General features: G+C 39.9%; 1 protein-coding gene across 1 annotated transcript in view; it reads right to left on the reverse strand.

The window, feature by feature from the left end:
• DENND5A (DENN/MADD domain containing 5A) overlaps positions 1–12539 on the reverse strand; it is a gene marked incomplete at its 5' end in the record, with an annotated part of 51514 nt that overhangs the window by 20654 nt on the left and 18321 nt on the right. Inside the window, 7 exons of the mRNA XM_010829376.1 lie at positions 615–767; positions 2698–2829; positions 5865–5958; positions 6644–6794; positions 9606–9840; positions 10311–10526; positions 11652–11969. Of these exons, the coding sequence (XP_010827678.1) occupies positions 615–767; positions 2698–2829; positions 5865–5958; positions 6644–6794; positions 9606–9840; positions 10311–10526; positions 11652–11969 (1299 nt within the window). The remainder of the gene's footprint in view (positions 1–614; positions 768–2697; positions 2830–5864; positions 5959–6643; positions 6795–9605; positions 9841–10310; positions 10527–11651; positions 11970–12539) is intronic.

Here is a 12539-nt window from a genome sequence, read left to right on the forward strand (position 1 = left end):
TACATCTATACAGTGAAAAGAGTAATTAAAACTGAACTTTTAGAAGAATAACCACAAACATTTTTAGAGAACCTCCCAGTTATAACAAGCTCTGAACTTAGTGCTTCACACAAACTATCTTTTCAAATCTTCATAAGAGTCCTATGGAGGTGTGTTCTTTTACAATTCCATCATGGACACGAGGAAAAAGAATCTTACAGAAGCTAGGTACCGTGCTCAGTTTCACAGACTGAAAGCAGGAGTTAAACCCAGGACTATCTGACTTATAGTCTCAGCTCTTAAATACTTACCATACTATCACCTAAATTAGTTAAGAACATGGAGAAGACATTTTGAGGCAAGAAAAAACAAGTTCCAAAATATTATGTACAGGATGATCCTATTTGAATTGAAAAAAAAAAAGAACTTTATTGAGACATAATTCATATTACCATAAAATTCACACTTATTAGGTGTACAATTTTCTATACCAAAAAAAAAAAATCAATTTCAAGTCTCACTCCACAAGCACCATGTGCTATTCTTTAAAGCCAGCCAGCTGGAAAAGTGGGGAAACTAGTATGCAAAAAGAGGAAGATAGTCTGCTCAAAAGGGAGAGGCCAGACATTCATTACCTGTTTCACCTGTAGCCCATGACTCCAAATTCTTTCCAGTAGGTCACAAAGACTGGCAATCAAGGTGTTCTCTTCCACCCCCGTGATGTTCACTTCCCCATGGCCTAGTTCCACAGCCTCTCGCCCCATCTTCTCCACCAGCATCCTCTTGGTCTATAAGAGTAGATTAGACACCCACATTAGCCAGATGACATTCAACTAGACAGGCTTGTGGCCACCTGCCAGGTACATCTGTTGGACTGAGAGGAAGACCCACAGGTAAACAGTGTATTTATTTTTCACCATATCAGTCAGGTTATATAGTAAAGTGCTTTCTTTAAAGAAGATAAAAACACAGAAATCACTGACCGTGGACATGTCATTTCATCACTCGGGATTCAGTGTTTTTACTTATGAGATGAAAAGAGTTGAATAAAACCCTTTGGTCATGCTCATCTCAGACATTCTCTGATTCTCATTGCCTAACTGACCTTTTAAACAAATCTTTAAAAACATTTAATCCCAGAAATATATCTGAAGTACCTGCCAAGGGGATAAAAAGTTGAGAAGTAATTTACTTTTAGGTAAAAAAATTTTCATGTGCTCACTGTAAAACAAAAACTGTATAATGATAATTGCAGGTTTCATCACTATGTGCCAGGCACTGTACTAAGTATAACATTATCTCAGTTAAGCCAAATAGCTCTGTAAGAAATTATTATTTTTCACAATTTATTGATAATGAAATTGAGGTCAGAGAACTTAAGTAACTTGCCCAAATTCACACAGCAAAGTAGTAGCAGATCTGGTCTTTGAATCTAAAGCTGCTTGAATATTGAATTCAGGTTCTTAAGGAAGATTTGTGTTATAAATGTGTGACATATAAAAATCTGAGCAAGGAAAAAAATCACCCCATACTCTACCTTGAAGAAGCAACAACTCTTAACATTCTGGCATATTTCTTTTCCGGTACTACTATTTTTAACATTTTTATTGTGAAATATATCTCATATACATACACATGTATGTGTTTATGTGACTGTATACTATTAGACTAACATGACCTAAGGTTAAGAAAAACAATAATGCCCATCTATACCTTTGAAGAACCCTATATGCCTTCTCCAATCACCTTCCCACTCTAGAAGTGATCACTGTCCTGACTTACACAATAAAACTACAGAAAAGCAAGGAAATGATTAACAATATAGTTTATTTTCTTTTCTTTTTCACTTTATGTCTGTGAAATTCATATACACTGAACAGATCTGTTGTGCAATTTAAAATGTTAAGGTTATAAATATGCTGCATTTGCACACATACAAAAAAATTGCAAAAGAATATAAGGAAATTTTGGGAAGTGACAGACATCCTGATTGTACTAGTGGTATCACCAGTGTATGCACATGGATATACGTATACCTTTGGCCAATTTGTGTTGCTATATGGCAGAAACCAATATTGTAAAGCAATTATTCTCCATTTAAAAAAAAATTAAAAAAAAATTTTTAATCATCTATAGATCCCTCCAAAAAAAAAAATGATCAAGACGTATACATAAATGTGTGCCATTTTTTATATATCAATTACACCTCAATAAAATACCTTTAAAAAAATTAAGATTCTTATAGAATGGCAAAAAAACATGCCAACAGCAAACAAACTGAGTAACACACTTTGACACACAGCAGGCACTCAGTGAAATCTTTTGTTTCTAGATACATGAAATCAGTGTTATCAGTACACTAGAGGGGCAAAAATATTTGCATACGTGTAAAATGAATCTGTTGACAATTTAACTATATTAAAACTAATGATTTTAAGTAAGTAACACAAGATGTCTAAAATTAAAAACTACCACTGCCTCTCAGCTTTAAAGAATACATATTAAATTTTTATCAAGCAAACTATGCTTGCTCTCAATCAATGTTACATGTTATGTAAAACAAATACATCTAATTCCAAGTTAACAGGATCTTAACATTAGAACTATCTCATTATATTAACAATATTTTAAAAATCAAGAGAAGAATGGTCAGAGCTAAGCCTTGGTCTCACCTTGGCTGCCAAGGAAAATACACATTCAGAAGAGCCCACAGCTCACCTTGTTGCGGCATTCCTTCAGCAGACCTTCCACAAACTTCCAGTTGGTCTGGGCAATCACTGACGGGGAGAGGTTGGACAGTTTGGGCTGGCGGATGGTGCTGCCCATATTCCTGGCTTCCTGGATGTACTTCTAAAGCAAAAGGAAAAATCAAAGACTTTGTGCCCATGCATACAAATCACAGGCAACCAGTACAGATGGGTGCCTGAAGAGGGCACTATCACCCTGCACTATTTTACTGAATCATTCTTAGGCTCAGGACAAAGTTTAAAAAGCAACTGTATCTTAGGGAAAACTAAGAGAACAGGGTGAATTAATTCTTCTTCTGAGGTAAAGCACTCCATGAGTGCTGGAATTATCTTGGCTTTAATGATACAAAAGGTAAAAAACACACAGCTGTAACACGTATGTGCAAACTCCTATGCGTGGACAAACCAACTATAATCTCAGAGTACTATTGAGAAAAATCATTTTCCCCACCAAGTTGGGAGGAATTTAATCCCTGTGCTCATATCAAAGATATCCATCTTTGCTAAACTGTTGTAAAGTTGTCTCAGACTTTTTGTGACCCCATGGACTGCAGCACGCCAACCTCCCCTGTTCTTCACTATCTCCTGGAGTTTGCTCAGATTCATATTCATTGAGTCAGTGATGCTAATCATCTCATTGTCTGCCACTCCCTTTACCTTTTACCTTTAATCTTTCCCAGTATCAGGGTCTTTTCCAATGAGTCCACTCTTTGCATCAAGTGATCAAAGCAGTGGAGTTTCAGCATGAGTCCTTCCAATGAATATTCAGGGCTGACTTCCTTTAGGATTAACTGGTCTGATCTCCTAGCTGTCCAAGGGACTCTCAAGAGTCTTCTCCAGCACCCCCATTTAAAAGCATCAATTCTTTAACACTCAGCCTTCCTTATGGTCCAACACTCACATTCGTACACTACTACTGGAAAAACCATAGCTTTGACTAGACAGACCTTTGTTGGCAAAGTGATGTCTCTGCTTTCTAATATGCTATCTAGGTTAGTCATAGCTTTTCTTCCAAGGAGTAAGCATCTTTTAATTTCATGGCTGCAATCACCATCTGCAGTGATTTGGGAGCCCAAGAAAATAAAATCTGTCACTGCTTCCACTTTTTCCCCATCTATTTGCCATAAACTGATAGGACCAGATGCCATGATCTTAGTTTTTTAAATGTTGAGTTTTAAGCCAGCTTTTTCAGTCTCCTCTTTCACTTTCATCAAGAAGCTCTTTAGTTCCTCTTCACTTTCTGCCATTAGAGTAGTATCATCCGCATATCTGAGGTTGCTGTTATTTCTCCTGGCAATCTTGATTCCAGCTTGTGATTCACCCAGTTCGGCATCTCACATGAAGTACTCTTGCATGTGTGCACACTCAAAACAAATGCATTTTCTGCTTTTCTATAATTTGCTGGTGATTCCCCACATGCTGTCTGTTTTAACACAGAACCCACATCAATGCAATAAACTGTACACTGACACCTTCTCAGTATCCCAGTTTCACAACCAACATTTGTACCCAACTTCTTTCTTGCCCATGTTTATTCCAGAAGTACAATTCTGTCCATTCTACTTTCTGCCCCCTCATTCTGCCCCTACTATCAACCCTCAAGATTAGGCTTCAATTATTATCACCTGTACTACTGCTATCTGCTTTCTAACTTGCTAGCTACCTCCAGTACCTCTTGCTTCCAAAATATTCTGCCCACAGTCTCCTTTACACAATCCACCACCACACTTTAGGTCCTGCCATCTCCTCTACTTGCAATGCGCATCTCTGTTCCTAATAATACTATCATCCAAGACTAAAACAGATGTTAGTTCCTCTAAGCAGTCTTGTTTGAGATTATCCCAGACACAGTGGAACTCTGTTTTCTCTAATCAGTAATCAAACACTGGTATGCCTCCCATACAGCTCTTTCAAAAGATTCTTCTACTAAAGACAGCTGCATACCTGCCTTTGCTCCCTTAGTAAACTGGCATTCCCTGAGGACAAGGCTATCTCCTTGTCATTTTTATATTTCAAAGTGTTTACTACAGTGATTTTGACCAAGAAAGCATGCTCAATAAACCCTGCTGAAAGAAATATTATGGAGGTTAGATGGAAGACCTAGAGGAGAACTTTAAAAATAACACCCACACCCTACACCCATTATGCCATCCTCACAAAAACATTAAGTGCAACTGTACCCTATAAACCAGCAGTTAAAAATTCATGACCATACTTTGCAATTTTAATTTATTCATTTAAAAAACAGCAAAAGCAAAATATTTTCCCATCCACTGAGGTGCTAGACACATATGAAAATAATATGCTTTACTTGACTTTGTATAAAATGCAAACTGCAGGGTCTTTTCTTAAAGAGAAGTTGCTGAAATATGTTTCTGAAGCTTAAGCTCCATTTTCACAACTTCATTGCAACTCAGTAAGGCAGGGTCTGCAACTTGAGGTTTATAACTTGAGGTTACAGCAGTGCTGAGAAACTCTGCTTACAAGCAATGAGGACTCAGGTCAATTGAAGAATCCTCAATCCCCAGGCACCTGATAATAATATTCCCTTGGCTCCTCCAAGAAAAAAGTCAAGATTACCTCTTTTAAATTAAGATGAAGAAAAAAATAGGTAAAAAAGGCTTCTCCTCCCCAGGTTCAGAGATTCACAGCATTAACCCAAGTTCAGCTTTTCCTCCATCTCATTCTAACAAATTAACTTCTTTTCTATCATACCAAACACACACAAAAGCCTCAAGAATTTTCAAAGGAATTTTTCCAAGTTGTAGAATCTTACTCCCTGATGTTCCTGTCACCCCTACCACTCTCACTACACCTGGGAGAGAGTGAGTATCATGCATGAGTGACTACTGAAACAATAGTGAAAGGCTTTCTTCCAAGTACTGGGAGCATCACTAAACACAAGTGCAAGTCTGGCTCAGGAGAGGATGCATGTGGTTAGTGGCTGCTGCCACTTGTGAACCACTGTACATCCTTGTCACAAGCCAGGCCCATATCACGTATCAGGAACTAACTCATTATTAACCCTTCCCTGTGGCAAGGATGTTTGAATCAGATCAGAGACCAAGGATATACGAAAGAGAAGGAGGGTACAGCATGGTAACAGGGTCATTTCTTATGATTCTCAAGGTGTCTTACCTCTCTCTGGTCATTGTCTAAGCGCAGGTGTTCTGTGTGCTGCTTCTGCCGGTCTTTACGCCTCCACTGGGCAGGAGCATTTCTTTTTGTCCACCTGACAGAATCAAAGCAGACAATTAAGAATATTCTGCTAAGAAAGTAAGGTCAACTTATAGGAGAAAACTTAAACATCTAGGGACCAATGGTAAGCTACCAAGAAGTCATCAGAGGTAGCTCAGAAACCTTGATATAAGGGCAGGTTAAAGATCAGTGACTGGCCAATAAAGAGAGATTTTTCCAGGGAACCAAGACGTTCTCTCTCTTGAAACATCTACAGAAACTTCACTTGCAGATCCAAAACTATTTTCACTCATCTCTGCCTGGCCTTCGATAAACTCATCTCCAAAAGTTAACAAAGGAAAAACAATTCTGCCAAGTTACTGAGTTTCAGGTCAGACTCCAATTATTTCAACCACTACTTACTCTACTCCACCACTTACAGTGCTAGCTAGGTGCTGTCCAGTTATGAGATTTGCAGATGATTTCAACCCATCTGCAGTCTGGCCTTTTACAGGTCCTGATACATGGAGCTATCCCAATTTGCACAGTGGAGACGGGAGCTGATGATGCTCTGTCACCTGTTTCCTTGTTTAAACAAGTGAACAACCTGGACAGTTTGTATCTTCTCCACATTTGCTTTATAAAAGTCAAGGTCTTCTGGAAATGACAGTCTAGGTCCAGATACTATATTATCACTGTGACCTGGGAGCTGCACCAGGGAATCTCTGGGGTTGACTCACTTGTTGCTGGCTGGCCCAGTGGAAAGCACGTCAGACTGTAGCTTAGGGAAGAAGCCTGGTTCATACTTCCCTTGTCCAATCTTCATGTCAAGTAAATGGGGATGAACCGCAGTATGATCAATTTTTGCCAATCGCAGCTCAATTGCTTTCTCTGGATAAGAATGAAAAAGAAAGTGCAGTACTTTAAAAAATATATCAAATTCTGGGCCATATAACAAGTCTCAATAAATCTGAAATAACCTGAATCAGACAGTTAAGTCCTGTGACCAACAATAATCATTAATACCTTAACACTAAATAACACATTTCTAAATAAACCAGCGGTCGAAAAGGAAATCAAAAAAGGAAATAAAGTATTTTGAGCTGAATAAAAAAGAAAACACAAGATACCAAAATTTGTGAAACTTCATTCTTTAAAAAAGAATTTCCAAGATCTCCTCTAAATGTCACATTTTAAAGAATCTCTAAAAAGTCACCATTAGCTATGTTTTTACCATTTTCCAATCACACTTATTCAAGAAACTGAGCTGTCCATGCAGAATGAGATGAGGTAGCTGAGCTACTCTAGGCTAGAAATCTGAACCCAGCGGGAAGAACCCTGAACAAGCATTATTGGATTACATATCTCAGGAATATACCAATGGCATTACTCCTGGGAACAGACTGTGTAGTTGCGTGGAGGGTCTTTGATACTCATTTTTCTGAAAGGAGTCACAGAAATGAGGGTTAGTTAGCTCTCCTTCCATATCCCAAACCCCACATTCTAACAAGACCACAAGAATTCATGTCCTGGCCACAAATGAGACCAGCTAATTCATATCAGTATTTGGTATTCAACAAATGGATTACAGATGGGCTGAGGACTGACTGCCTCAACCTCTGGGCAGGAGAACAAGGCCTCAAGTCACCACAGCCTCTCATTTTAGTCTCCAGTATAAGCAGACTCCTCCCTTTAGCCCCACAATGTTAAGGTTAAGTCGCTTCAGTTGTGTCCGACGCTTTGTGACTCTATGAACTATATAGCTTGCCAGGCTCCTCTGTCCATGGGATTCTCCAGGCAAGAATACTGGAGTGGGTTGCCATTTCCTCCTCCAGGGGATCTTCACGACACAGGGATCAAACTTGCATCTTTTATGCCTCCTGTATTAGCAGACAGGCTCTTTACCACTAGCGCCACCTGGGAAGCCCTCTGACCCCACAGAGCTATCTATAAAAGCAGGCTCCTGCTCTGGACACTCTTGGCTGCAGAAAACACACACCCAGGCAGGCCAGCTCTGCACACAGTGCCAAGGTCACACGTGTGCGGGCAATGCAATCCCTGCTCTGTGGGGGACCAGCCTGACCAGCTCTAATGGGCAGACCTGGAGAACACTTCAGGATGTGGGTCTCCTGGGGAGAGGACATGCATCCTGACCAAGCAGGCCCAAATTCAAGGCTTCCTGGCCTTAAGTGGTAGACCTGGACTCTCAAAGCCATATATAAATATTGTCATTTTCAAGTGTAACACAACATGAAAACATTGGGAAGTCCTGCTTTAAAGTGATGGTTTAGGAGATCACTTTGCTCCCCAGGACCAAAACCTTAGGCAGGGTTCTGGAATCTGAAACTGGATGTGTGCTCTAGGAGGCAAAGATGACTATGTCAGAGTACTCCACCTGCATGGGCAACATGTCCTCCAGTCTTGACCAAGAGGACTATCATCTTAATGAAAGGCCTAGAGCATGAGCTGAAGGATAAAGTCAGAAGGCTACCAAGCATAAGGTTGAGGAAGCCAGGACATTGTCCAAACTGTCACCACTTGTATCTTCAAAACCTAAAAAAATGCATGGCACATTCATTCATTCATTTAGTAAATACTTGGTGAGCACTTACCATACACTGGGCATGAAATATTTACGTTTAGTAAATGAACAAACAAAACATACCAATAAGCCACAAGGACACTGAATATCACTCACGAAGTGAGCACACTACTTAATTTGACACCTCAGGCTGAGACTATTCTCTAGTTAAACCGATCCAGACAGAATCTCTGTGAACAAAAAGGTGTACTCCACCATGCAAGTAGCAAACAACTTTTAACATCTATATGTTCAAGGTATAATGTTAGAGGAGTGGGAGTAAGACAATGAGTAAATACAGTCTCAGATCTTAAATTGCTCCCCAATAATGATACCTCAGAACAGAGATTATAAAGGGGAGGCAAGAACAAGGTACAAAAGAGCTTAGCAAAGAAATCAACTCAGCCTGAGAGCATCAGAGAAGGCTTCAGAGGAAGAGAAACATCAGCTGGATTTCTGTTAGCAGCTTACTTACCCATAACTCACTCACCCCTTCTTTCTTGCTAATAGAATCTCAATACAGTTTGGGTTAACATTATACCAGGTCAATACTCACTTTCATAGCTTCCCTTGCACTTAACAGTAGTCACATAATATGCTTTTATGAGACAATAGAAGCTATTGGGAATTTCTGGGAAAGCTTTTGCTTTCTGATATAAGAGGGACGATACAGCTGGCATCAACTTTCCCCTTGGCCCTGAATTTGAACATAGAAGGCCTCTTGTAACAATGAGGCAATAAGCATGAATATAATAAAAGTCAACATGTTAAAAATATCAGAATGAAAAGATAGAATTTCATTTCCTGATTACACTGCTGAGCAGCCGAACCACCACCAATTTTGACCCTCTTGATAATTTGAGAACAATAAGCCCCATTTATTTAATGCGCTGCTAATTAGATTCTCTAGTACTTATAGCAGGACCCATTCTTAACTGACACAGTGTTAAACGATGAGAAAAAGTTTGCCAGGCAAAAAAAATAGAGGAAAGCATTGCAGGCAATGGAAACAACTTATGCAAAAGCAGGAAACAAGAGAAAGAAGCTGGCATGTTTAGGAATAAGGACATGTTAGTGATATAATCCAAGAGGCTAGAAAGCTAGCAACAAGGAGGCCTCACTTGCTTCATCCACTGTGGTACACTTCTGGTACATGGATGTGCGCAGAGTAGGTGTCCGAACATTCAACAGCCTGATCTTGTCTACTCGGGAGTCAAACACCCGGAGCACAGGATCTTTATCATCATCGTCATGACACATGATTTTGTTGTCAATGAAAGAAGCAAACATCTGAGTCTCCAAGAATCTTGAGAGGAAAGGCAGGTAGGGTTCAGGCTGATCTGACAGAAAAGATGCCTGGTGGGACCAAAAGGAAAGAGAGAGTCATCGAGAGGGAAGAGGTCATGTCAGCCTCAATCAACCAAGCCTATATATAGGTTAATTGTTCTCTGAAGCTTCCTAGGTCTTTATAAAAAGCAAAGCGCAAAACCTCATCATTTTAAAAAATTTATGTATTTCAAATATCCTGAAACTTTGACACACCGGCCTAAACTTACTCAGGTAACCTACTGTGGCAATCAACGTTCCCAGAATCCTGGTGTTCAACCTGCATGTGCATCTGTGCCTGAGAGAGCTCCGACTGAAGGTAAATCACCTGATAGCACTAACCCGCACCCTGTTCTAAAGCAACCAAACACTTTACCAACATCAGAAGGACCGAGAACTTGTTTCCAGCACATTTTATGGAAGAAAAACTCATCTTCAGTCACATCTTTAAATGTTCTCATTTCTTACCACCTCCCCAGCAGGACTATATTAATACTTACTTTATCAAAATTTTGCATCTGCTCTCTGTTGGTAAACCAGGACTCCTTATCCTGGCTGGGCTGAATGACAAACACCTCATAATCTGCAAACATCTGAGTGAAACGATTTGCAAAAACTTCCCGGATCTGAATGTTTAGCTGGTAAATCCTGAGTTCTTCTTCATCACACTGAACTTTGAGATCCTTATTGCTACTGGGGTCTTCACGCACTTCCAACTACAAAAACAAAACAAAATAAAACAGTTGAGAACACCCAAGTTTTTCTTTTTATCCCAAAGAAAGGCAACTCATCCTTTTTTCCCCACAAGAGTCATTCAAAAGAGAAAAAATGGGGGGAAAAAAAAGAAAGGAATTCTGACATGAAGAAGAGATAAATGAGGGTGTTCCACTTGCAGGAATCCAGCAACTCAATGAAAGTGGAGAGAAACTCATTACAGGCAGAGAAACAGCAATAGAAGAAAAGGCACTAGTTATCCCAAGGGTCAGGAAAGAAGGAATTTGGGAAGGCAACAAGAAAATGATAATGCAAAGCACCAAGGTCAGACTCTCATTCTCCCTTCATCTCTTTTTCTCCCCCATATTAACGTTCCCTTTCTCCCTAAAAATTTTTCCTTACTGGTCTCTTTTAACCTCTTAAATCTCTCTAAATATTTCTCTGCTCTTCTTTAACTGGCCATTATTTTTCTTTTTTAATATCTGCACTACTAACAAACCAGGAAAATGACATGCTTCACACTGCACTAAAAAAAAAAAAGCCCAACAAAATGATTACCCTATTTTGTTTATATGTAATTTAAGAAAGTGATATAACAGTGAGAATGGAGAGGGTGAAGAGATGAGTAAACAACTACGGAAAGCAGACAGTCTCATCAAAGTCAGGCAATGGAAAGCTAATACATCCCCGGGAAGAACAGAGGACTAGAATTCAAGAGGGCCAGGTTCTAACTTCAAATCAACCACATAGAGGCATTTAATCTTAAGTAAAACACTCAGGCTCTCTAAGTCAACAATTCCTGCTCTATGTGCTCTAGGTTGCTGTGACATTCACATGGCAATGGATCTGAAAGAGGTCCAAACTCAGACTGCCACCATCATCCCTCTAAGTCTCTGCCGCAGTGTTTAGAGAATGACAGCAGATTCTCCTTGATGTCCAAGTGAAAAGCTACCCAGATTTAGATTCAAGTAGCATTCACATAGGATCATGTTTGCCAGGGCCAAATCCAGAGTCTCCCATACAGAGCATCCTTTCACTACTCACAGGTATGCACTGGGTACTTTCTTACCCTATACTTTATTTGACCAGGTCATCACCTTAGCTCAGACCCATATACAACATCTTACCTTCTCCAGGCTCACCCCAGTCCTCTTGACCAAGGCCTGCAGGCGGGCAATAGTTTCATTCTCCTTGAGGAACTCATAGGAATGTAAAGGGGAGCCTGCGATGTTTCCATTCCTCTTGTCAGAGACGAGTTCAGAGGCCCGGAGCCTCTTCAGCTTGGAAGCACTCTCGCTACAGTGAAGGCTTCCTTCAGGGGGAATGCCAAATGCCATGAGAATCTCAGAGACTTCCTGGACAAACTCCAATTTGTTGGGAAACTGAGGCAAGTCCTCTGGTAACTCAATGAAGTGGTTGTCAATGTCCACAAAGCAGAGGTTAGCCTGGTAGTCAAAACAGAAGGAGGACTGTGAACAACTCCAGAGTTATTTAGAGGAATAATCAACAAGAGAGGAAAGAGCAAACATCTGCAATGGGGATAAATTAGGTGTGGCATAAAGATGGGGTGGAAGGAGGTTGACCTGAGTTCCAATACTGCCCTGATGCTTTCCAGTCTTGGTATCTTGGGAAAATTATGAAACTCTGTTTCCTCAGTTATAAAATGAAGATAAAAATATTTACCTTAGTGATAAGGATTATATAATAAGTACATAGATGCTTAGAATCTAGCACCAAATTCTCACATAGTAAATGCTCATAGAATATTTACTGAACTCACAAATTCTTACAACAGTAGAAAGAGTACTAGGAGAGTGTCAGAAAGTCTGGGTACCAGATCTGACTCTGTCACTATCTCCCTATATGGCCCTGAGCATGCCAGTATTCCTTTCTGAGCCTCATTCCTGATTTGTAAGATTTGGTGGCTGGTCTTGATTTCTGTGCTTCCTTCTGGCTTTAAGACTGCTTCTGAGAGGATACAGTGAGACAGTACTTTCATACACTGCTGGGGAGGC

Source organism: Bison bison, unplaced genomic scaffold, assembly GCF_000754665.1.
Source record: "Bison bison bison isolate TAMUID 2011002044 unplaced genomic scaffold, Bison_UMD1.0 scf7180017864503, whole genome shotgun sequence".
In the NCBI taxonomy this organism is placed as follows: Eukaryota; Metazoa; Chordata; class Mammalia; order Artiodactyla; family Bovidae; genus Bison; species Bison bison.